Genomic DNA, 19,415 nt, shown 5'->3' on the forward strand with positions numbered 1-19,415 from the left:
CCCCCCCCGCACAGAGACAGTGAAGAAGGCAGAGCTTCGTTTTGGCTTCTTTGTTAGGTCTATTGTGCACATTGTTCCAGGGGCTAGCACCAAATTGGGGGGTGGGGGTGGGGGGATGTCGTCTTTTAAGCTTTAAGTGGGACTTAAATTCTCTTTATGCTTTGGGCTGGCATTCTGCATGTGGATTAAATTTTAACTTTAAAGCTTACAGTTGAAACTATTGTGCGTAGCTTGTACATGATTGCCAAATACTTTTTGCCATCTGTTAGATCACCTCCAGTTCTTCCAATAACAAAGCAAACACACAGGCTTTCAGATGCTTTTTGTATATGTCACATTTAAATCTTACCCATATTTTATGCAACTCTGCTCCAAATAAAAAGGAAACTCCCACAGTATTCATCATTCTCCTCTAATTCATATTGCCCAGATATTTTGCTTACATTTTCAAACAAAAGTTCTCTCCAGACAAAGTCAGCAAGGAGATATTTGTGATACAATAAATTCAGTAATAGTGGTTCACGATGGAAAGTTTCTTGACATCCCGAGTCAAGGCATTTCATATTTCTGTGACAGCTACTTTGTTTTAGCTGGACTGTGATGTTCTGTTGGTTGACATTTTGTTCTAGTAATTCAGATTTCCATCTTAAATTATTGTAGGTAATGTACGTTTACATATTGTGCTAATGGCTAGTTTGATAATTACTTAATTAAGCCATCTGACAACAATGCGTTCTGAATGAAGCGAATTATTTAGCTGATCTTTTCATGAGCAACTGGAGAAAAACAATATTTTAACTTTTTCTGTAATGAAATATTTCTACTATTGAGCATTGTAATTCAATTTGTAAGCCATGACCCCTCATAAACTGTTGTTATCACTCTGATTAATAAAGAGCCAATTTGCTGTTGCAGCTTCGTCACTTGGGAAATGATGAGGTTCACATCGTCTGGTCTGAACACACCAGGAACTACCGCAGAGGCATTATACCAACAGATTTTGGAGATGTTTTAATTGTTATTTATCCAATGAAGAATCACATGTTTTTCATAGAGATAATGAAGAAACCAGAGGTATGTTTTGACTGCTTTATTGGATCTATCGTGTATTATGCAAGTGACCAACAGTTTTGTTGCTTAAATAAAGCTCAGTGGTTTACAGTTTGGGGTTTTTTTCCAGCAAATATGAAATATAGTCTGTCCATCTCAGTTTAAAAGTATACTGAGCAATGAACTTTTATTGTAAAACTAGAATTATTAATAGCGATCGAAATGGCTACTAATTAATTTTATATTCACACATAGCACTTAAAGAAATGTTTCAGAATTCTCAACCCATAAGAGTTATTGTACAAAGAACAATGTTTAAAATAATTGTGAATTTCCAATGCGAGGCAGTAAAAGCAAAATAATAAAGATTTAAGTTCCTCACTTGCTATTAATTCATCCCATACATCGTGGTTACTGTTGTGCATATGGTACCATGCATAACCTGACATATTTTTGAGACCATCATCATAATCTGACTCAATGGGATGATGTAGGCATTGGATATCCTTACATAAAACAAACTATTTGAGGTTTAATATTTTCTATTTAAATCATTGTTATGCAACCACATTTTAGACATTTTTTGAAAAAATGGATTTTTTTTCTTTGCAAACTGTCAGGTGTGTGTACGTACATCTGTGCGTATGTATAAAAAAGCTACTTTAATAAATGTTGGTCTGGTACATTATGGATGCAAAAATGTATATAAAATACACTTTATGAAAGTCATCAGCTTGATAAATACCATTTCCCTTGCATGAGGGACAATATTTGTCCAAGAGAATAACCAGCTGTGGAAAAATGCATACATCAGATGACATATTTGCCAGCTGTATACAATATTTTTTGAGTTGTGAATGATGGAGCTATTATATATTAACAACCAGTGGTCTGCCAGTAGACATTTCAAACTTGAAAATTTTTTATAAATTTAAATAGTGCGGTTTTTTTCCTACACTTGATTTTGAGCTCTGCAATTCTTGGGAATTTTAGCGTTCCATCAGGAAAATCAAAATTTAGTGTTATGAACATGCTTGAAAATTCTATGAACCAATCAAAAAAAGCTATGTCATCTTACATATTAGTCAAAAATACCCAACGGGCAGAAAGAATAATAGCTAACTGGAAATTTAGTGTTATCCCTACATTTAAAGTACAAACCATTACAATGTAATAAAATTAATCCAGACATTTCCAGGGCAAGTGTGGCTGACCTTTTGTTCACCAGCTACTGACCCCAGGGTGAATGAAAGAGGCTTGCAGAGAGAAATGTCTGTTGTTTGGCTTCAGTCCCTGGTATTTAAATTGCATTCCCTAATCAAATGAAAAGGCTGTCCTCTCTATCAGGTTACAGAATCCATGGCAACATTTGGCCTTTTATATACATAATGTTAGCCTTTTTGTTTGCATCTAAGTAGAGACACCTGGAGCAATGTTAACATTAACCGATTTAGCATTAATAGCTTCATTATATAAGAATTTCTGATCAGATAGCTGTTACTTTTGTTATATTGCTTCAGCTTGTATTGTTTTCATTTTTTATCTCCCTGCTTGGCAACCGGGCAATGATTTGCAAATTTTTTTTGTCTTGATTAATTAAGCAATATAATTATCAGGAACCGTGATGCAGTCTTTGCTCGACAAAGCTTCTGAGAGAAGACAATAGTAAGTCTGTTAGTGTGAATGCATTCCACGCGTCACAGATGCATGAGGATATTCTGAACAATGAGACGAAAAGCTGCCTGCAAAAGAGGACAAAGAATGCCAGGCAGACTCTACACACTGCACATACCGCCAGGGACATACTGCGGGTTCCCTGGGACACAGATGCCTCGTTAGATTGCAGCTAGTCATCAGAGATTAATTCTCAGCCATTTGGTACAATAATTTACCCATTCCCCACTCTTTTAACTAGTGCTGCTTGCTATAGAGGGGAAGTCTTTGTGCTCAAAAGGTTTATTTAACCTTGCCTACTTTTACTGTGTGCAACAGAAATAATTATTTTTTTCTTGGAAATTGTAATGAAGCAGGTGTTTGAAATGGGCTGAATATTAATTTTTTGCTTCATGGATAACTTGCACTGACATTTGGAGTACTCAAGGAACGGGATATTTACCTTTTTTTTTTTTTTTTAATTTATTCCTGTCAAAGCATAATATATTTTTGTAACCGTTCAAAACACTGTTTTCCTCAAATGGGTATTTAATACCAACTTACAGAAAAGTACTGAGCAGGGAGCATGTCCCTGTGCATTCAGCTTGTCTTCCCCCTCGCACTCCTCGTTAAGGCAGAGCCCCCTGTACAGATGGAAGCTGACGATATGCAAGTTCCATTGACTTTAATGACCCTCAGCGTGGCCGGTAGATCTGCTTGGGAATTAATAATTCCGAGCTTTGTGTCCACGCAGGCGTATGGTCTGGCTGTGTGTGCTCCTTGTATCGCAGCGGGCTCTGCAGACCCTGAGCCTGCCGGGGGGCCGTAAGGCCTGCTGGCTCCGCGGCTGCTGCTGTCAGGCAGGGCAGCGACGCCTTTGCAGGTCTCCAGAGGGCTAGCCCCACACATCGAAAAGCTGTGAACCGATTTGGGGAAATACTGCTCTTGGTTCTGGTTTCCTGTGGGTTACACTTGTTTTTCTATGGCAATGTAAAATCAGTCGCTCTTACGCAAAGTCACTTCCATCCTTTGAGTTACTTTCTTTTTCTGTCTGCCAGTGTATGCCAACTTCGGGTCATGACAAATGTGTACTTTTTGACAAAACTTGTGCCTGGGACACAGTTCTTGAAATAATCTGATTATTTGAAACATGCCTGACAAAAGTATGTTTCCCAGTCTCATGAAGATCACACCAAAGAGCACCCGCTGCACTCATATCTCTACGCTGTGGGGACAGAGTTCAGGGATGGTAAGGAAGGCTCTCAATTTTTAGGGTCCAGCTTGAATTAGCCTACTTTTCTGTTTGAAAGAAATTTTATAGTACAGAAAAATACAGTTTATTGGAGTATGACGATTAAACTTTCAGAGAAAGCAATTATTGAACTTTTTTTTTTAAATGTCAGATTGGAGATATTTTTGATAAATTTGCTGGAGGGTGCCCATAAAGATTTTTTTAAATGTGAGTGTATGTATATATGTGTATGTATTTATATACACACATATACAAGGTGTATAAAATATACATACCTTGTCTGTATTTTAAGTATATAAACTCTGTAATACTGTGTTAAGAAAATCTACCATACTCCCTAGACTCCAGTGGTTTTGAAACAGTGAAACAAAGTCCTGTAAGCAAAAATTGCTTGTCAAAAAGCCTGACAATCAATTTCCCTGTACAGTAGCGTATATAAGTGCTAATCTGACTTTAAATATCTGGTATTTGGATGTTGGTATAATTTTAATACTCGTATGTACTTAACCTCCCTATTTGTACTTACAAAAAATATAGTTTTACATTTTTTTTTTCTCCTTTTGTCAATACTTGTAAACAGAGTACATGTTAAAAATTTCACTTAAAAATGTTATTGCTTAAAGAGGGAAAAGTAGATGCTCTAGAACATTATCACTTTGGTGGCATAGATTTTCTTCCTGTCACCTTTCTTTCCAACTGCCTAGATAGTAATGCTAGCATAAAAAAAAAAAAAAAAGGCAAACCCACTATGGAAACATTTTACACTAATCTATTTTTTGGGGGGGGGGGGTAATTATTTTAAGTAAAGGAATGACAAAATAACTGTGAAAAGACAGCTGTCATTTGCAGATGTTATATTAAACCCAAATTTCTTCTGTAATTCATTGCCACTTCTAATTAGAGGAATTCCCTAGATGCAGGGGATTTATATTATTCCCTTTGTCCATTTATTGAATGACTGTCACAGTCACCCACAAGCAGTTGCAGAAGAATAATAGAGGGTATTTATTTATGTGATAAGCCTCTGTACAGATGGAAAAAATCCATAGCTTAAATATTGATAATTGCTGCTAGCTTCTGTCTAGGGTTTTGGTTGGGTTTTTCTTCATTTTGAGTTTGTGAAAGGGAAATGAATTTGGCTACTTGTAAATACTAAAATTTATTATATATGTAAACATTAAAATTTTCTGGGTTTGACATGGTGAAGTCTGTTATGTGTATGCAATTCTGGACATTTTTCACTTTTATAAAGTGTCTCTTTTACCTAGTATAGCCTTTATCTGAAGAGCTATATGCCACCAAATGACATTATATGGTGGTTTCCTCTGGAGGTAACCCTGAAGAAGCAGTGTTTTGACACCTTGACATGTTATGCTGGGATAGACCTGTTTGTGCCTGTCCCAGCCCTGTTTATGGGGGGCTGCCTCTGAGAGGTGGTAGTTTTCCTCCATCTCCTCTGCTTTCCACAGACCTCATTATCTTGGATCAGCTCAATTATTATTTTTTTTCCTTCAGTGAAGTCCATGGAAGGAGTGTACAGAGGATTATCTGAAACAAATACTTCTTTGCAAAAACTCCTGCCAATGTCGGATTCAGCCAGTGAATCAGGGTCTCCTGTTGGGATGCAAGACAGAAAACAGCTCTTAATATCTACTCAAAATGGAATAGCGATTGCGAATTTTGTTCATACACATAACAAGCTCACATTTACCCAGTTGAATATTCTATGAAATGTGCATGTACATGTAAAGTATGCTGGTGGCAATTATGGAAGATTTAAAAACTTAAAATAAAAAAATGGGGAATTAATACCACACTGATAGTTTCAGTGTGGAAAACAATGTGGTCATACCATTTTACGGCAAAATAATGTACTGGTCTTCTATAGTGGGTCTGATGCTTATTATTCCAAACATATTCCAAATACAATGCAACATACAGTATGTTGTGCTAGCAAGGGTACCACCCGACTGACCGTGCTGTCCTGGGTGGCAATGGCCCTGCAGCTACAGCCTGTGGAGGTGGTTTGTTTCTGTGTTGTTCTGCTGTACTTGGAGGAATCTCTTTGTGCTCATGATCTAGAGGGGAGACCTAGAGCAAGCTAACACTTGTAATGTAACCAAATCACTTCACCGTTTAGAGCAGGGCAGCGTGAAACTTGCCTCCTCTTGCCTCCCTGGCACCTTTCTCGAGCAGCAGATGCCTTGCTGTGAAAACCCCCTGGGATTTGGGCATGTTGTTTCTATTTGTGATTTTGGAAGTTGCTCCTGTGCTCTACACTAACCTTTCAGCTTATGTTGGCTCGGCTTTACATGTGTTGTTTTTATTTCGGGGTCCACAGGTGCCATTTTTTGGTCCTCTCTTCGATGGAGCAATCGTGACTGCAAAACTGCTGCCAAGCCTCATATGTGCCACGTGCATCAATGCCAGCAGAGCCGTCAAGTCACTCATCCCGCTCTACCAGAGCTTGTATCCTTTCTTCTTGCTGGGGCAAGGCTCCTCTTGGTAGGGTTTTTACTTCTGAATGTTCCTCTGCAGAGAGGTAAGCTTTAATGAAAGTCTTTTACCATTTGATTTTATTGGAAAAGGTCAAAACTTTCTTTGCATCAAGCTCAATGTTTTCAGTTGTTCACACCCAGTTGCCATCCAGTGTTTTAAAAATAAGGTCATAATGTCCAAGAGTGTTCTCGCCAGCAGCTTCAGTCTTACTAGCGGTGGACTTGGACTTTAACACTGATGCTTTGAACTGTAAGTAATGATAGTACTCAATTTTCTTTCACACTAATAGAAGTTATTCACAATGTGTATTAGGCTAATACACAGAGCTCAGTTGTATTCCTATCTTACGCAAAGAAGTAGTCCAATTGACTTTACTTGGACTCATTACATTAATAAGGCAGATGGGGTTTGGCCTCAGATACGGATGTTTTGGCTCCTGAATTCATTTTCATTCCAGCCATGTCTGTATTTGGGCATTTTCAGAACATATTTTCTAACAGGTGCTGGAAAATACCTAGATGGTATGCTTCTCTGTTACAGGAATTGTAGCATAGCCTTTTATTCTTGTGTGGTATACAGACTAATGTTACTACTTCTTTTCACTTACTCTAGGGTTTTCTTATAATGCCATAATGATGGTAGAAACATCTTATAGCTTGTTTTGTTAATCATATCACTTATCTCCGGACCAACACTCAGTGCACTTTGTTTTCTTTGGGGAGCTTTTGATTTGGGTGTTTTTCTAACCATGTGACTTTCAGAAAGAGTTTGTAAATGTAATGGTTTTGATCTTCGAAAGGACATTGATTAAGTAGTTTGAGACGCACGTTTTTAAACCACAAAATATCCTCAAAATACTGTTGTTTTTTTTAAAGGTTAAATTTTATCCAGTATCCTTTGCGAAAGTCATCAGAAATTAAAAGTAGCATTGTTGATAAATAAATTTGTATTTTATTAATTTTGTTGTGTACTCATTTTAAAACAAAGGCAGTCGGTGGTTGTTGCATGAGCAGTTGAATGCAATACATCAGCTGCAAAACCGTGGTAGTACCTAACAGATGATTCAAAACTTGCCGAGTTTTCCACTTTTGTTTCATGAGAGAAATCTAGCTAATTACTAAAATTCTTCTATGCAGAATTTAACTTAATCCATCTGCTTGCATAGTCACTGTATAATAATAAAATAGCAGTGTAGTAAAATTAACATAAGTAACAGCAGTTACAAGAATGAAGAGATCCTGTTGCCTCTTACCGCTATCCCAGCACCTCACTCCCAGTCAGAGTCCTCTGATTCCCGATCCTGCTCATCTTTTGGCTTTCAACATTTTGTGAGCAAACAGCGCTCACCAGCCTGCTGTGCTCCTGCTTTCTAACAGGGTCTCTCTCTGGGTCCCTTCTTGTCCCCAGGGAAACATGAGCAGCACAGATATGATAGCACATGCCACTTCTCGGCATATGTTTGAGGTCTAGCTGAAACAGCATCTGTCCCTGGATTCTTTTCTTCCTTTTTTGTGCCTGCTTTTGCACCGGCGATATCTGTAGTGAATCAACTGCCACTTGTCTGTTTGATAAATGAAAGTGGATTGAGAAAATTCTGAAACTGGACAAAGATAATGTGGTGGGAAGATCCCATCAGGATGACACTGGAGTGGGAGACAAAGCTATCTGTAACTTTTACTATGGATAATGAAACAGTTTTAGATGTACTAAAATTCTTAATGAGCCAGCAATTGGAATGTAAATGTATAGATGTGTAACGGTGGTGTTTGAACCTGTCCAATGCAGTAACGCTGCTTTGTAGCTCCCAAAAGGTGCACGCACAGTGAATGACTTTGCTCTGGTGTTTGCTTTGATAACTGCTACAAGGAGAACAGGAGGAAAGCAGACCCAGCAATTTAAAGAGTAAATGAAAGAGTTTAGTAACTTTGTCAGACTGGAGATAACTCAAAGGTGAAATAGCTCAAAAAATTTCAATAGAAGGGAGAAATACAAAGCAATAATCCTGGAAAAGTAACAGATGATGTTTGGCAGCGTATCGGGCGTAACCTTGCGGTTCAGGTGAGTGCAGAAAAGCTTGCCTAAGGCAGAGCTGAGGAGTGGTCTGCCACTTCTGCTTGTCACACAGGTCATGTTAAAAGTCAGCACCCACAGTAAGGGTTAGTAGCTAAAAATTTTCTCAAGTGTGGTTAGAAATGGATTGAAGGCTTCACCTGGTGTAAATGGTTCAATGGCAAGAAGGCACCGAGCCTGTGGTGCTGGTGTTGGAGCAGCGGCAGGGTGTGAAATACCTGCTGGGACCCTGCTCCAAGTGGAGCAGAGCCCTTGCCCCTGCTCCTGCCTGGCAAAGAGCTGGTGCGGTGTGCCGGGGCGCGTGCCGGGGAGCTGGGGCAGCATCTTGCCAGTAGTGACAGCTGAAGTCACTTGTTGGAAAGTCTGTAAACTCTGGTTACAGCTGCACTTGTCAGGGGCTTTAGGGGAAGTGTAATCAGCCACAGAGATTAATTTGCATCTCAATTAGGAAAGAGTCAGGAGGAAGCATAGGGTCTGTTGCTGGAAGGTTGTGGAAGAAATCTCATCAGGCACAAAAGGCTCCCAAGTCTCGGTGCTCCAGCGAGTGGAGGACAATATCCGAGTCCGGTTTCCATGGGGACCAGGACCGCAGAGCCGCAGGAGAATCTCGCTGTGTGCTATAATCGCTTGGTCATGATGACACAAATTCCACTGTCGTACCCAAATACATTTTTCTGTTGGAAATCTCTTTGAAAATGAGGAAGGTAACTATGGGAGACCACATCAGATTTTTTTTTTAAACCTATTTTTTATGTTTATGTAACTGTTTCTGTTTTAAGGAATTCATTAGGGCGAGAGGAATAGTCATTAAAAAATAATTAACTATATTTAAACTTTAGTTTAAAGCCATTTTGACTACAAGTTCTTTGTATACATCAAATGGCATGCGATGGCATTGCACCAGGAGCAAAACCAGGGTAGTTAACGCATAGCTCAGTTGTCTTTTGAATGGTTAAAGCTCAGTTGTCTCTGTAGCTGCTGCAATGTTTACATGGTCATGGGTGATTATACATTAGTATATGTTCAAAGTAACCATTTTTTCAGGAGTGCATTCATTCTTGGTGCAATGAAGCATTGAGACTGAGCGGCTGCAGACCATACTAATTGGTGCTCTCACCATCCTTAAGTAACTGTTGAGAGCAAGGTAATGTGTTTCAGCAGCCTTGCCAGTCTGCTTTTTCAGGCAATAGTTTTTATTTTAAATATGCATGTGTATTTTATGGAAATCTTAACCGATAAGGTGGCTTAAATTATATAAAACCAAAGAAGAATAATATTTAAACTTACTAAAATTGTTGTATAAGAATTTATCTATTTATGCAAGTTTTGGGGAGCATTAAAGCCACATTTTTATGTGCTGGGGAAAGTAAAGAACAACCAATCTCACAGACAAGCAATTATGTATCAAATCTGAAGTTCCTCTTAATTAAGCCCAGTTAAAGCAGAGGTTGCTAATTGTCAGTATTTAAGAGTAACATGAGTCTATATAAGCAGGATGGCTTAGGAGATGAGAGCAGAGATGAAAAACAGTGCATTCTTAATTTGGCGCTTTGGTGCAGTGCTTTGGTAATTGTAATTGGGTTGAGCAGGACCCCCTAAGCAAGGGTCTGTTCAGGTTCCAGTAATATTGAACATTTAAAAAAATGGTAGGGGTGATGATATAAAACTGCAACTTTGTGCTGTCTTCCAGCTTGCATTAAATTAGTTGTATGCTGGAAAGCATTTTTGAACACTTGTACATTCTGGAGTCCCAGTCGCCCTAAGCTGCAGTAGCACAGGTCTCTGGGAGCTGGTCTTATCTGTAAAGGTAAAATACTGGAGGTGAGGGGTGTGTGGAATAGGGTTTGTATTTAAGTCTTTATTATGGGTCTGATTTACAACTGCTGTTTAAGCTGACATTTTTTAAGCTCAGGTGCTAGTAAACCTCCAAATATGAAAATGTAATTAAGTCTGCAGGTGTCAGGTGCTTTCGTTGGTCCATAATTTAATGTTGGTCTCCAAAAAGACTTTGGGATTTGGGGATAGTGATGTCTGAGCAAAAGGCTCCCCTTAGAATGCATAGGAAAATGTACTTCTGACTACCCAGAATTCAGATTGTCTTTCAAAACGGAGTAATTTCCTTGCTCCTTGAATTAAATTGTTCCTGTTTAGAGATCTGTAAGTTGGTCTCAGGTTTTATTTATGAAATTTCATAACCATGATGCTTATTCTTTCCCATCTCACATGTGTCATAATAACAATAGAGGTAAACATCCTGGATTCTTAATCTTTTATCATCTTCTCTAAAAAAAAAAAAAAGTGTAGTGCAGAATTATCTTCACAAGTAAGACAGCCGTTCTTTAAATTGCATTGCCTGAAAGATTGTACCAGACCTGGTTTGTTTTAGAAAAAAATGTGTAAGTGTAAGGTGGAGCAATGCTTTTCCAGCCTTTTCGCCCGCTTCTTAAACTGGAAAGAAAAGCTTCTCAGAGTTTGAAAGATGGCCACAGTGATGAAGAGGAAACTTTGGTGAGTTGCTGCCATGATCTGTGAAGTGGCCCCATGTACCTGAATGTAAATGTGTGTATCTCTGTTTCAACTCCTTTACTGAAAAAAGCTTCTTTTTAATTGAAAAATTATTTTGATGTGGTAGTATCTTACCACTTTTTTTTTTCTCCGCCATTGCAAATAACTGTCTTACTTTCAGTCCTACTTGGTCTCACTAACTGAATTTGAAGAAAAGTAGGAGAGATTCTGACATGTCTGAAATGTTACCCTAGCTTCGACCAGCTTTTTGTAAGCAACCTACTGGAGGGTGTAAAACGTCCTTATGTGCAAGCACCGGTTGGCTTCTTTCCTGCATTCTTTGTTAATTTCTTGTAGTCCTTGAATTATTTTTTTAGCAATTTAAGCTACATCTATCTTCCTGTGAATGAGTAAATAGGGAGTTGGTTCCGGTTGGAGTTTATTAAGAATTAATATGTTTATTTCAAAATCATCTTTTTAAGCAATCTCACTTTTAGCATAAATTGGTTTGGTCTTAGGGAAAGAAAAGGGGTTTGTTCTTATTCTGCCTGTTGATTCCTGTGTATTTTTCATACTTTTCTATAGCATCTTGATTAAAGTACAGTGCTGTGGTACTGTACAGGGGAAGAAGAAATAACTGATGGGGACGGGGTGGGCATGCAGACTCGTGTCTGTTAGCCACTATTTTTGCTGTCAAAACTGTCCATTTCAGGTAGCTGTGCAAGTGTTCTTGGAGATGTAATCCTAACAAATCTCTAATATAAGCTGTGCTGCTTCTGCCTTTTTCATTAATATAAATAGAATTATATAAGGGCTGACCTAAATAGTCTTAGTCTGATGAGAAGAAAAAAATTATCACAGTGGCAGGTTGTGGTATTGTTTCCAAAGTTGTTTGCATTATTTGCTGTTCATTCAAAGAGAAAACCTGAAGGTAGAAGAGTTTAAAATTCTTTTTAAATTTTTCATGGATGTTCATAGTACTTTGCTGCAACATAATGCATCTGTGCATTAGACGCTGAAGGTGTCTGTGCGTTGGAGCAAACAAAAAAGAGCACGATGAGGATGCATATGCTTTACATAATATCTGAGCACTGGATGTCACCATTTCCCTGCTTACGATTTGCAATCCTGTTTGTGGGCCAGAAGAAAACACAGCCCTTACTTTGGAGAAGTAATTTGATACATGAATAACTCTTAAAGTTTTATCCACTGTAATGAATATTATATGCATACTTAACTACACCAAACAAGAAGTTCACTAGGATAAAATCAAAAGACCGTCTACGTACAAAGCAAAAAAAATATCCAAAACTTTAATTCATTATATTGCATCCATATATTAACACGTCTACTATATATTAGTATGTCATGTCCGGAATCGAGAATATTAAGCAAAGAACATCAACTTTGAATTCTGAATTAATTCTTTTTGTTGGTTTAAGCCAGTTTCTGATTAACTTAATGTAGAGCAACTGATCATCTTTCCTGCTTTATCAGAAACTAACAAAGAAAGATATTTGCTATGATGGACTTAATTGTGTGAGTGGCTGTCATATTTTGTAGGTGCACATAATGTCAGATGCCTAAAAACACATTTTGCATACCTTTCAAAATGTGCTTTGTTGAGCTTGCATTTAGAACTCTGCTTTGGTTGTAAAGGGGTGTTTGATCATACCCTGAAAATAAAATAGAAAGCCTGTTACTCTTTTTAGAGAAAGGTTCACAATTTGTTCCCTTTATTTCATCCAAAGAAGTTATGCCCTCAAGCTATGTAGATGCTGTTAGAAATTACTATGAAATTCTAAAGCATGTGTCACAGGAGCTGTGACAATTTATGTGACATGGCATCTGACAGTTTTCCGCCAAAGTGATCGGTTCTGGCTCGCAGGAGAGTCTGTCTGTAGTCAGTCCTCTGCTGCTTTGTCTGCAGAGAGCAGCAGGTTTAACTTGCTGTCCTTCGTTTTTCTGATGGTTGCTGTAACCAGCCCTCATGCGAGGGTTTGAGTTTCAGACAGAAGTATTTGGTCCCGTCGCAACAGTCTCTGAGGGATGCTGATGAACGCGGCGGTGGCTGTGCGGGGTGGTGTAAAGCAGCACTGACCTTCATTCTGCAGCGCAGCTCCCTGCTGGAGCAGATCGATGGCCGGGCTGTCTGTCTCTGCGGCTGCCTTCCCTCCTCGCAGCGAGAACCTTCTCCAGGCAGCGATCGATGCCTCTAATCTGCTCCAGCCTGTAATAAGTCATGCGAGGCAAAGCTTTTAGGTGGCATTACATGGGATTGTGGAGGCGGCTCTTCAGCTCTTATTCATAGTGCTCTTCATAGACTTGCAGAGAAATCTACTGCATCCCGCTTGTGAATATATAAAGAGTATATAATGCTTCTGCGGATTTAAAATCCACATGCTGCTGCATGATGTATGGACACAATGGTTTTACATTTCTATATTTTTGTGCATGCATCTGTACATACCTGTCCCCGTTCGTAGTCCCCTGCTAGACGTACATCTTGTATATGCATTACTGTGAACTGCCGGTGAGCTTCACCATTTTACAAAAGGCAAGGGAGGCAGCAGTGAAGTTTGCATGTCAACAATACAATTTATTTTTCTGCTATAACGTGGGGCATCGTTATTCTTCTCCATGGCTGGAAGCTGTAAAGATCACTAAGGGCTGCCGAGAAAGTCCCAAGCTAATTCTGTAGCAGAGTTTTAAACGGCACTAACTGCTGCGCCTCCTGACGATGATCTCTGTGCAGCAACTTTACGCTTCAGTAAGAGTAAATAAACCCCAACAGTTTAAAGGGTTTTATTTGCTGAGTGATTTAATGTGTAATTCCAAAAATGAACCTATCGTTAAGTGACATCACTAAAGTAATGTTTTTTTAAATGAAAAGTGAATTTACTGTGTGATATATGTCAGAAATAGGAACACCCCCACCCTCCCACCCCCAAACTCAACTTTGGATTTGTTAAATGATGTACATGTGCAGTAACTGAAAACAAGCTTCCTAAATTACACAGCCATACCTCTTTAGCCCCTTCCAAAGACTGGAAAGTCATGATCTTGCTGGAAATAGTATAGTACGTAAAGTATTAGCAGCAGATCAGGACTGGGAGTTGGGAGTTTGAATCCTAACTCTCCTCTGCCATGGAGAAGCTGCTGCTTTGAATGAAACGCTTGGTTTCTTTATTCCATTTCTTCATCAGTAGTACTTTATTTGTTCATGAATAATTTTGCAGGAAACTGGGTTTTTTATTTAAGTGGTGCTTTAAACTTGTGTCCTAGTGCTGAATCAAAGTTGAGTTGTGCAAAAGGGTTCATGTACCACTGCTGCTCTTAAGATTACTGGGAGTAATGGTTATCCAGTTTAAATCTGTAAAAGCATAATATAATTCTTCGTGTATTCACAAGCAAAATGCAGTAGATTTCTCTGTCAGTCTGCGAAGAGCACCACGAGCAAGGGCTGAAGAGGGAAATGTATGGATTCTGAGGTTTGTACCGACTGGCCGATAGCTAGTAGGTATTCACAGGGTGCCTAACATGGTGCTTATAGCAGCCTGACATTGGCCGCGTTTCTAGATTAACTGGCCACTCATGTCTCACTCAGCTGCAGTCCGTCAGCTTTGGTGGCATTGCTCATGAAATACCTACAGTTTGGTCAAGGTGATGGCGATCAGTGTTTCTGTTGTTCTCTGTAAAAATGAAGCAAGTTTATTAAAAGTGCAGTTTTGTTAGCATAACCGTGCCCTACCCAAAGGGCTTCCAGGAGGTCTGTGATGGAAGTCTGCCTTCAATTTAACTTGCAATAACAAGCATCGAGTCAGGGTCATGTAGTTTTTTTGTTTATAACTGACTAGTAGATGTACCTTTCGTTGTAAAGTGTGAACTCAAGCTCCCACTCTCTTCAAGTAAGATATACAGAGGTCCAAACACCTATTGCTTGGTGGTTTATGTTTTCTGTCATATTAGACAAAGAGCCTCTAACTTGTGCTTAATGAGAGGTTCTCTTTAAAGGTTCACAGAGCAAAATTGATATATTTGGGTTGCTACTAAGTACTTCATTCAGTCTTGTGGGTTGGGGTTTTTTTTGGTTTTTACTTGCACACCAGACAAATTAAAGGGGTTTGTGTTCTTTGTATTTTCAAAGTAAGTTTTGATGATTTTGCTGTTCCGCCCCTAATAACTTTGAAGGGATTTGTGTAGCTAAAACCTCTGTTGTATCTTTTGGAAACTTGCTTCTGAACACTCACTTGCACTTTGGATTTCCTAGGGGTTTTTTGTTTGGCTTTTGTCACAATGGGGGGGGGGGGAAGTAGAGTTTTATCTGAATGGACTTTAAATTTAATTCAGGCTGTGCAATCCTCCCGCGGACAGAACGCACATTGGCTTCGGTGTGAGTTTTGCCTGACTAGGGGTTGTCGTCTTGGCCCGCTTGCTGCATCGCTGGCAAGAGTAAAGATGACATTTGTATTTGAGCAGAGCAAGGCGCCCGGCCCCGAGCCCTTGCTGTGGCACTGGGGAGACCAGCGGGCGTGGGGGAGCAGCAGGAGCGTGGTTTCGAGGAGCAGGCTAAAATCTCCAAAATCTGGGCCGCGCAGGACCCGACAGCACCGGGGTCGGTCCCCTCTGCGGCGGGCTTTGTGCGCGCTCGCCGTCTCATTAGCATGCTGGCTCGCCGCCGCTGCTGCGGCGTGCTGGCTTTGCTAGCTTTGCTAGTTCTGCTAGCTCTGCTAGCTTACCAGCTGTTCCTGCTGCTCGCGACAATGTCCAGCGTGTTCGGATCACCGGGTTCCTGCGCTCGCCGCCGCGCGCAGACAGCCTTTCCGCTGGGGATGCCCACGTGGCCGCCCATCAGCAGCGGCACCGCATAAAGTAGCAGGCCCTCGCATGGCATATGGTGTCTGGATTCATACAAGATGCAAAACTATTCTGCCGCTAATGCACAATGACTCATAGCATTGCTAATTTTTCTAACAAAAGCCCACTTCCACACCCACACTTTTAACCCCTCAGGCTAAAAAGCCTCTTCTTTAGTTTCAAAGCCTTGGAAATGTAAGGAGGTGGCTTCTGGATCAATATATGAAACCCTATATTTATTTAAAGCACATGCAAGTTCTAACTCTTATTTTAAATTTCAGTGAAACACAGTTTTCAAATTACTCTTCTAACATACGGTAATTTTTGTTGTTGTTGTTCCAAAGTAGATTCATTGACAAATGTTGGGAATTTTTAAATTTTTTGGCAGTTACATATTACAAAAATAGTCAGAAGTCAGTGTAGATAATAAGTTATTTTAATTTAAGGGAGAGAATCAAAGGAATGTAGCTAGTAGATCTACAATGATCGTATATTACAGCGCAAGTTCCCAAACCGCTTATTATAAGAAGCTTGTAATATCTGGCTATCTTTCCTATATGCTAGCTCTTCGGGGAGCAAAATAATACACTTTCCAACTAGAGGGAGCTGCTGGTATCGCTGATGCTGATTCTAAACTTTCCAGTCTAATTCCTTTGTGCAGATTGTACAGTGGTCGTTTCTACGTTTTAATAAAATCAAGTTAAATTATCCCAAGTAATTTAGATTAAAAGGATGCATCTTAATTTTTACAGTGTAATCATCAAATTAAACCGCAAAATTCAGAGAAAACTAAAGCACATCCTGGTTGCATGGCACACGGGTGCTCTGCATGAATGTGGAATTACAGAGGTCATGAAAAGACTCGTTAGAAAAGCTGAGGCTTGCTTACTCTTGTTACGAGACAAAAAGCATAAGGGAAGTATAAGCGGTAGGGATCGGAGCGGGCGGCACGGCAGGAAGCTCCCCGCTCCCTCCATTGCAACAAAGGAACAAAGGGACCTGCAGTGAAAGATGAAGGTGGCCGAGCTCGGCGGTTCGGGCTCCCCGTGAGCAACTTGTTACGGGGAACCCCTGCGGGCCGTGCTTCAGCAAGGTTAATGCTCCTGCAGGGAACGTTTTTAAGGAGAAGTCCTGGCTTCAGAAAGTCTTTACTAGGGGATAGTTTGAGAGCTTTTGTGGGGCTGGTGACTCCATACCAGCCTGCTGTGGGGTTTGCAACGGGTCCGGTACAACGCGCCTGGGCCTCACCATGGCCGAAGCCCAGGTGCCAACCTTGGAAACTGTGGTTTCGGTCTGGCAAGGCAGTTCCCATGTCCCTGAAACCGCGCGTTTGCCTCTCCGTGGGCGGTGAGAAGGCACAAAGGATGCAGAAGACCAGCTAGATGTGCATATGGGCATTTTGATGGGCGCATCCCCAATGATCCGGGCACTTGCGTTAACACAAATGTGTAATCACCAATATAGGTTTACATCATTTTTCAAACTTTTCTTCTTTTTCTCTCTTAAAGAAAACCTGACTTCAGTGTATGTTTTTCATGAACCATACATGCTGCAATCATTTAATTCAAAAGTTAAGAAATCATTTTCCAAACAGGAAAAATGGTTTTAGGTTTAGCTTTGAATTTTCTTAATTGCTTTGATTCTCTCTTAGTAAAAATGAGCTGCAGGATTCAGTGTTGACCATGCTTTGAGGAGGTGAGACTAGATCACCTCCTGACGTCCCTCCAACCTGACTGACTCTGCATCTGATACTAAGAGGATGAGGTGCATAATTTTTGTGCCTGTTACATAAAAGCTACTTTAATGGGTAGCACCATAATCTTATATCATTCTTTAAAGAGGAAAGGCTTTCCATCTACATGCGCTTGAAAAACTGTTAAAGCCATCCTGTTAACTGGGGATTTTTTTATTAGGTTGGGGACATAAACATGGAGACAGCAAGAGAGAGGAATAGGAGAAAGCTACTTTCTCATAGTGGGTTTATTGGCTGGCGTATTTAATTTGCATTTTTTCTTTCCTCAGTATCATACTTTTGTGTGTATTTCACAGTAAGATTAACTGTCAGGGTTCTAGTGTATAAACAGGAGCAGATGGCTTTTAATGATTTCTTAAATCTAATGCTAAGTAACATGTTAAAAAAAAAAAAAAAATCTCAGTTCATTTGCTGTTTTTTAATACTTTCTATGATTTGGCCTGGGCCAGGTTTTTTTTGAGAACCTGTAACGCTAACTTCTGCTGAACAGCTAGATTTATTGTACCTGTTTAGGATTATCCATCTCGTTCATTTTCACCTGTGTAACAACATGGATGATCTTATAAAACCTTGCTAGTCTACAGTTTGTTGTCTTAGTTAAATACAATAGCCGTTCTCCTGCCCACCTTTCAGCTGGGCAAAGTAGTGTTGTTCAAGTAGCAGTTATTTCACTTAGAAATCTTGGTGTTATCACTGTAACAAACAAACTTGACATTATCTCAGTTTTTCATTACTGCAAAGTCTTGATACCAAAAATGCAGCATCATGAAAGTGAAGTAATTAAAATTTAGGAAATAACCTCAAGCTAGCATGCATTTTTCTTTTCTCTTGTTCCTGAAAGATCTTACCTTAACTTGTGCCATACCTGTGACTCTAACTTCCTTGAATTGAAAGTTGACTTCTGGAGTTTTTAAAGGGCTGTATCTGCCAGACTAGCACCATTATGGTGATAGAAGTGTTAGCAGTACAGAGAAGATGATAAAAGTATAGAGCTGTTACTTTGGGGAATGAGCACTGGAGCTGATGTTCAGAGACTTCACATATCATAAGTGAACTCCTCCCCTTACTATTAATGTCTGTCTCCATCTTACCACCTTCCTCTCCTTGCTGCCAGCATCTATTACAGCTGGGAAATTCAAGGTTCTGAAAACACTGTTTCCCAAGGTGGCTCCAGTGGTAAGAAATGGAAGTGGCTGGGATTATTTTTCTGTCCTTAATTTTTAAATAAAACTCCATGTTATTTGAAGTTTTGAAGTTGTAGGAGTAGCAGTTACATGCACACGTATCAGTCTGAATAACCTCAACTACACAGTTTTCCCCATAGCTGCATTTTCTAATTGTACCGGTTTCAAGCAGCCTCTGTACCTGATGTTTGACATCTCCATTTCACTGGGAAGGTAAAAAGACACATCAGTGTCTTTATTTTCAACAACGTATTTAATGTGTGACAAAAGGTTCCTATTCTCTTCATTTCTGTAACTGGTTATTTTTCAGATCATTGCCTTGTTTGCTTTGCTGTTGCTAACCCCTTAGGTACTGTAGTGCCCCGCACTCTCCTACGGCTAATCAATCCTCCAGGATGTCAGAGAGGGACAGTGCAACCCTTATAGTTAAATCACTGAGCGTTTTTATGGGGTTGGCAGTAGAGAGGAATCGTTCCAATCCAGAACTGTTTCAATTCAGAAACGTTTTCTTTATAGGCTTTCGCAGAGCCTGTTGGTTTTTGTGCTCCCATGTTTTATGACTTGTTGCCATGATAATTCAGCTCATCTTACA

The 19,415-nt window shown here is 39.7% G+C and overlaps 1 protein-coding gene across 1 annotated transcript in view; it reads left to right on the forward strand.

Moving 5' to 3' along the window:
* RALGAPA2 (Ral GTPase activating protein, alpha subunit 2 (catalytic)) overlaps positions 1-19,415 on the forward strand; it is a 129,103-nt gene that overhangs the window by 86,124 nt on the left and 23,564 nt on the right. The window contains exons 37-38 of the mRNA XM_010575074.1: positions 916-1,074; positions 6,297-6,424. Coding sequence (XP_010573376.1) covers positions 916-1,074; positions 6,297-6,424 — 287 coding nt within the window. The remainder of the gene's footprint in view (positions 1-915; positions 1,075-6,296; positions 6,425-19,415) is intronic.

Source organism: Haliaeetus leucocephalus, unplaced genomic scaffold (genome assembly GCF_000737465.1).
Source record: "Haliaeetus leucocephalus isolate CR32 unplaced genomic scaffold, Haliaeetus_leucocephalus-4.0 Scaffold450, whole genome shotgun sequence".
NCBI lineage: Eukaryota > Metazoa > Chordata > Aves > Accipitriformes > Accipitridae > Haliaeetus > Haliaeetus leucocephalus.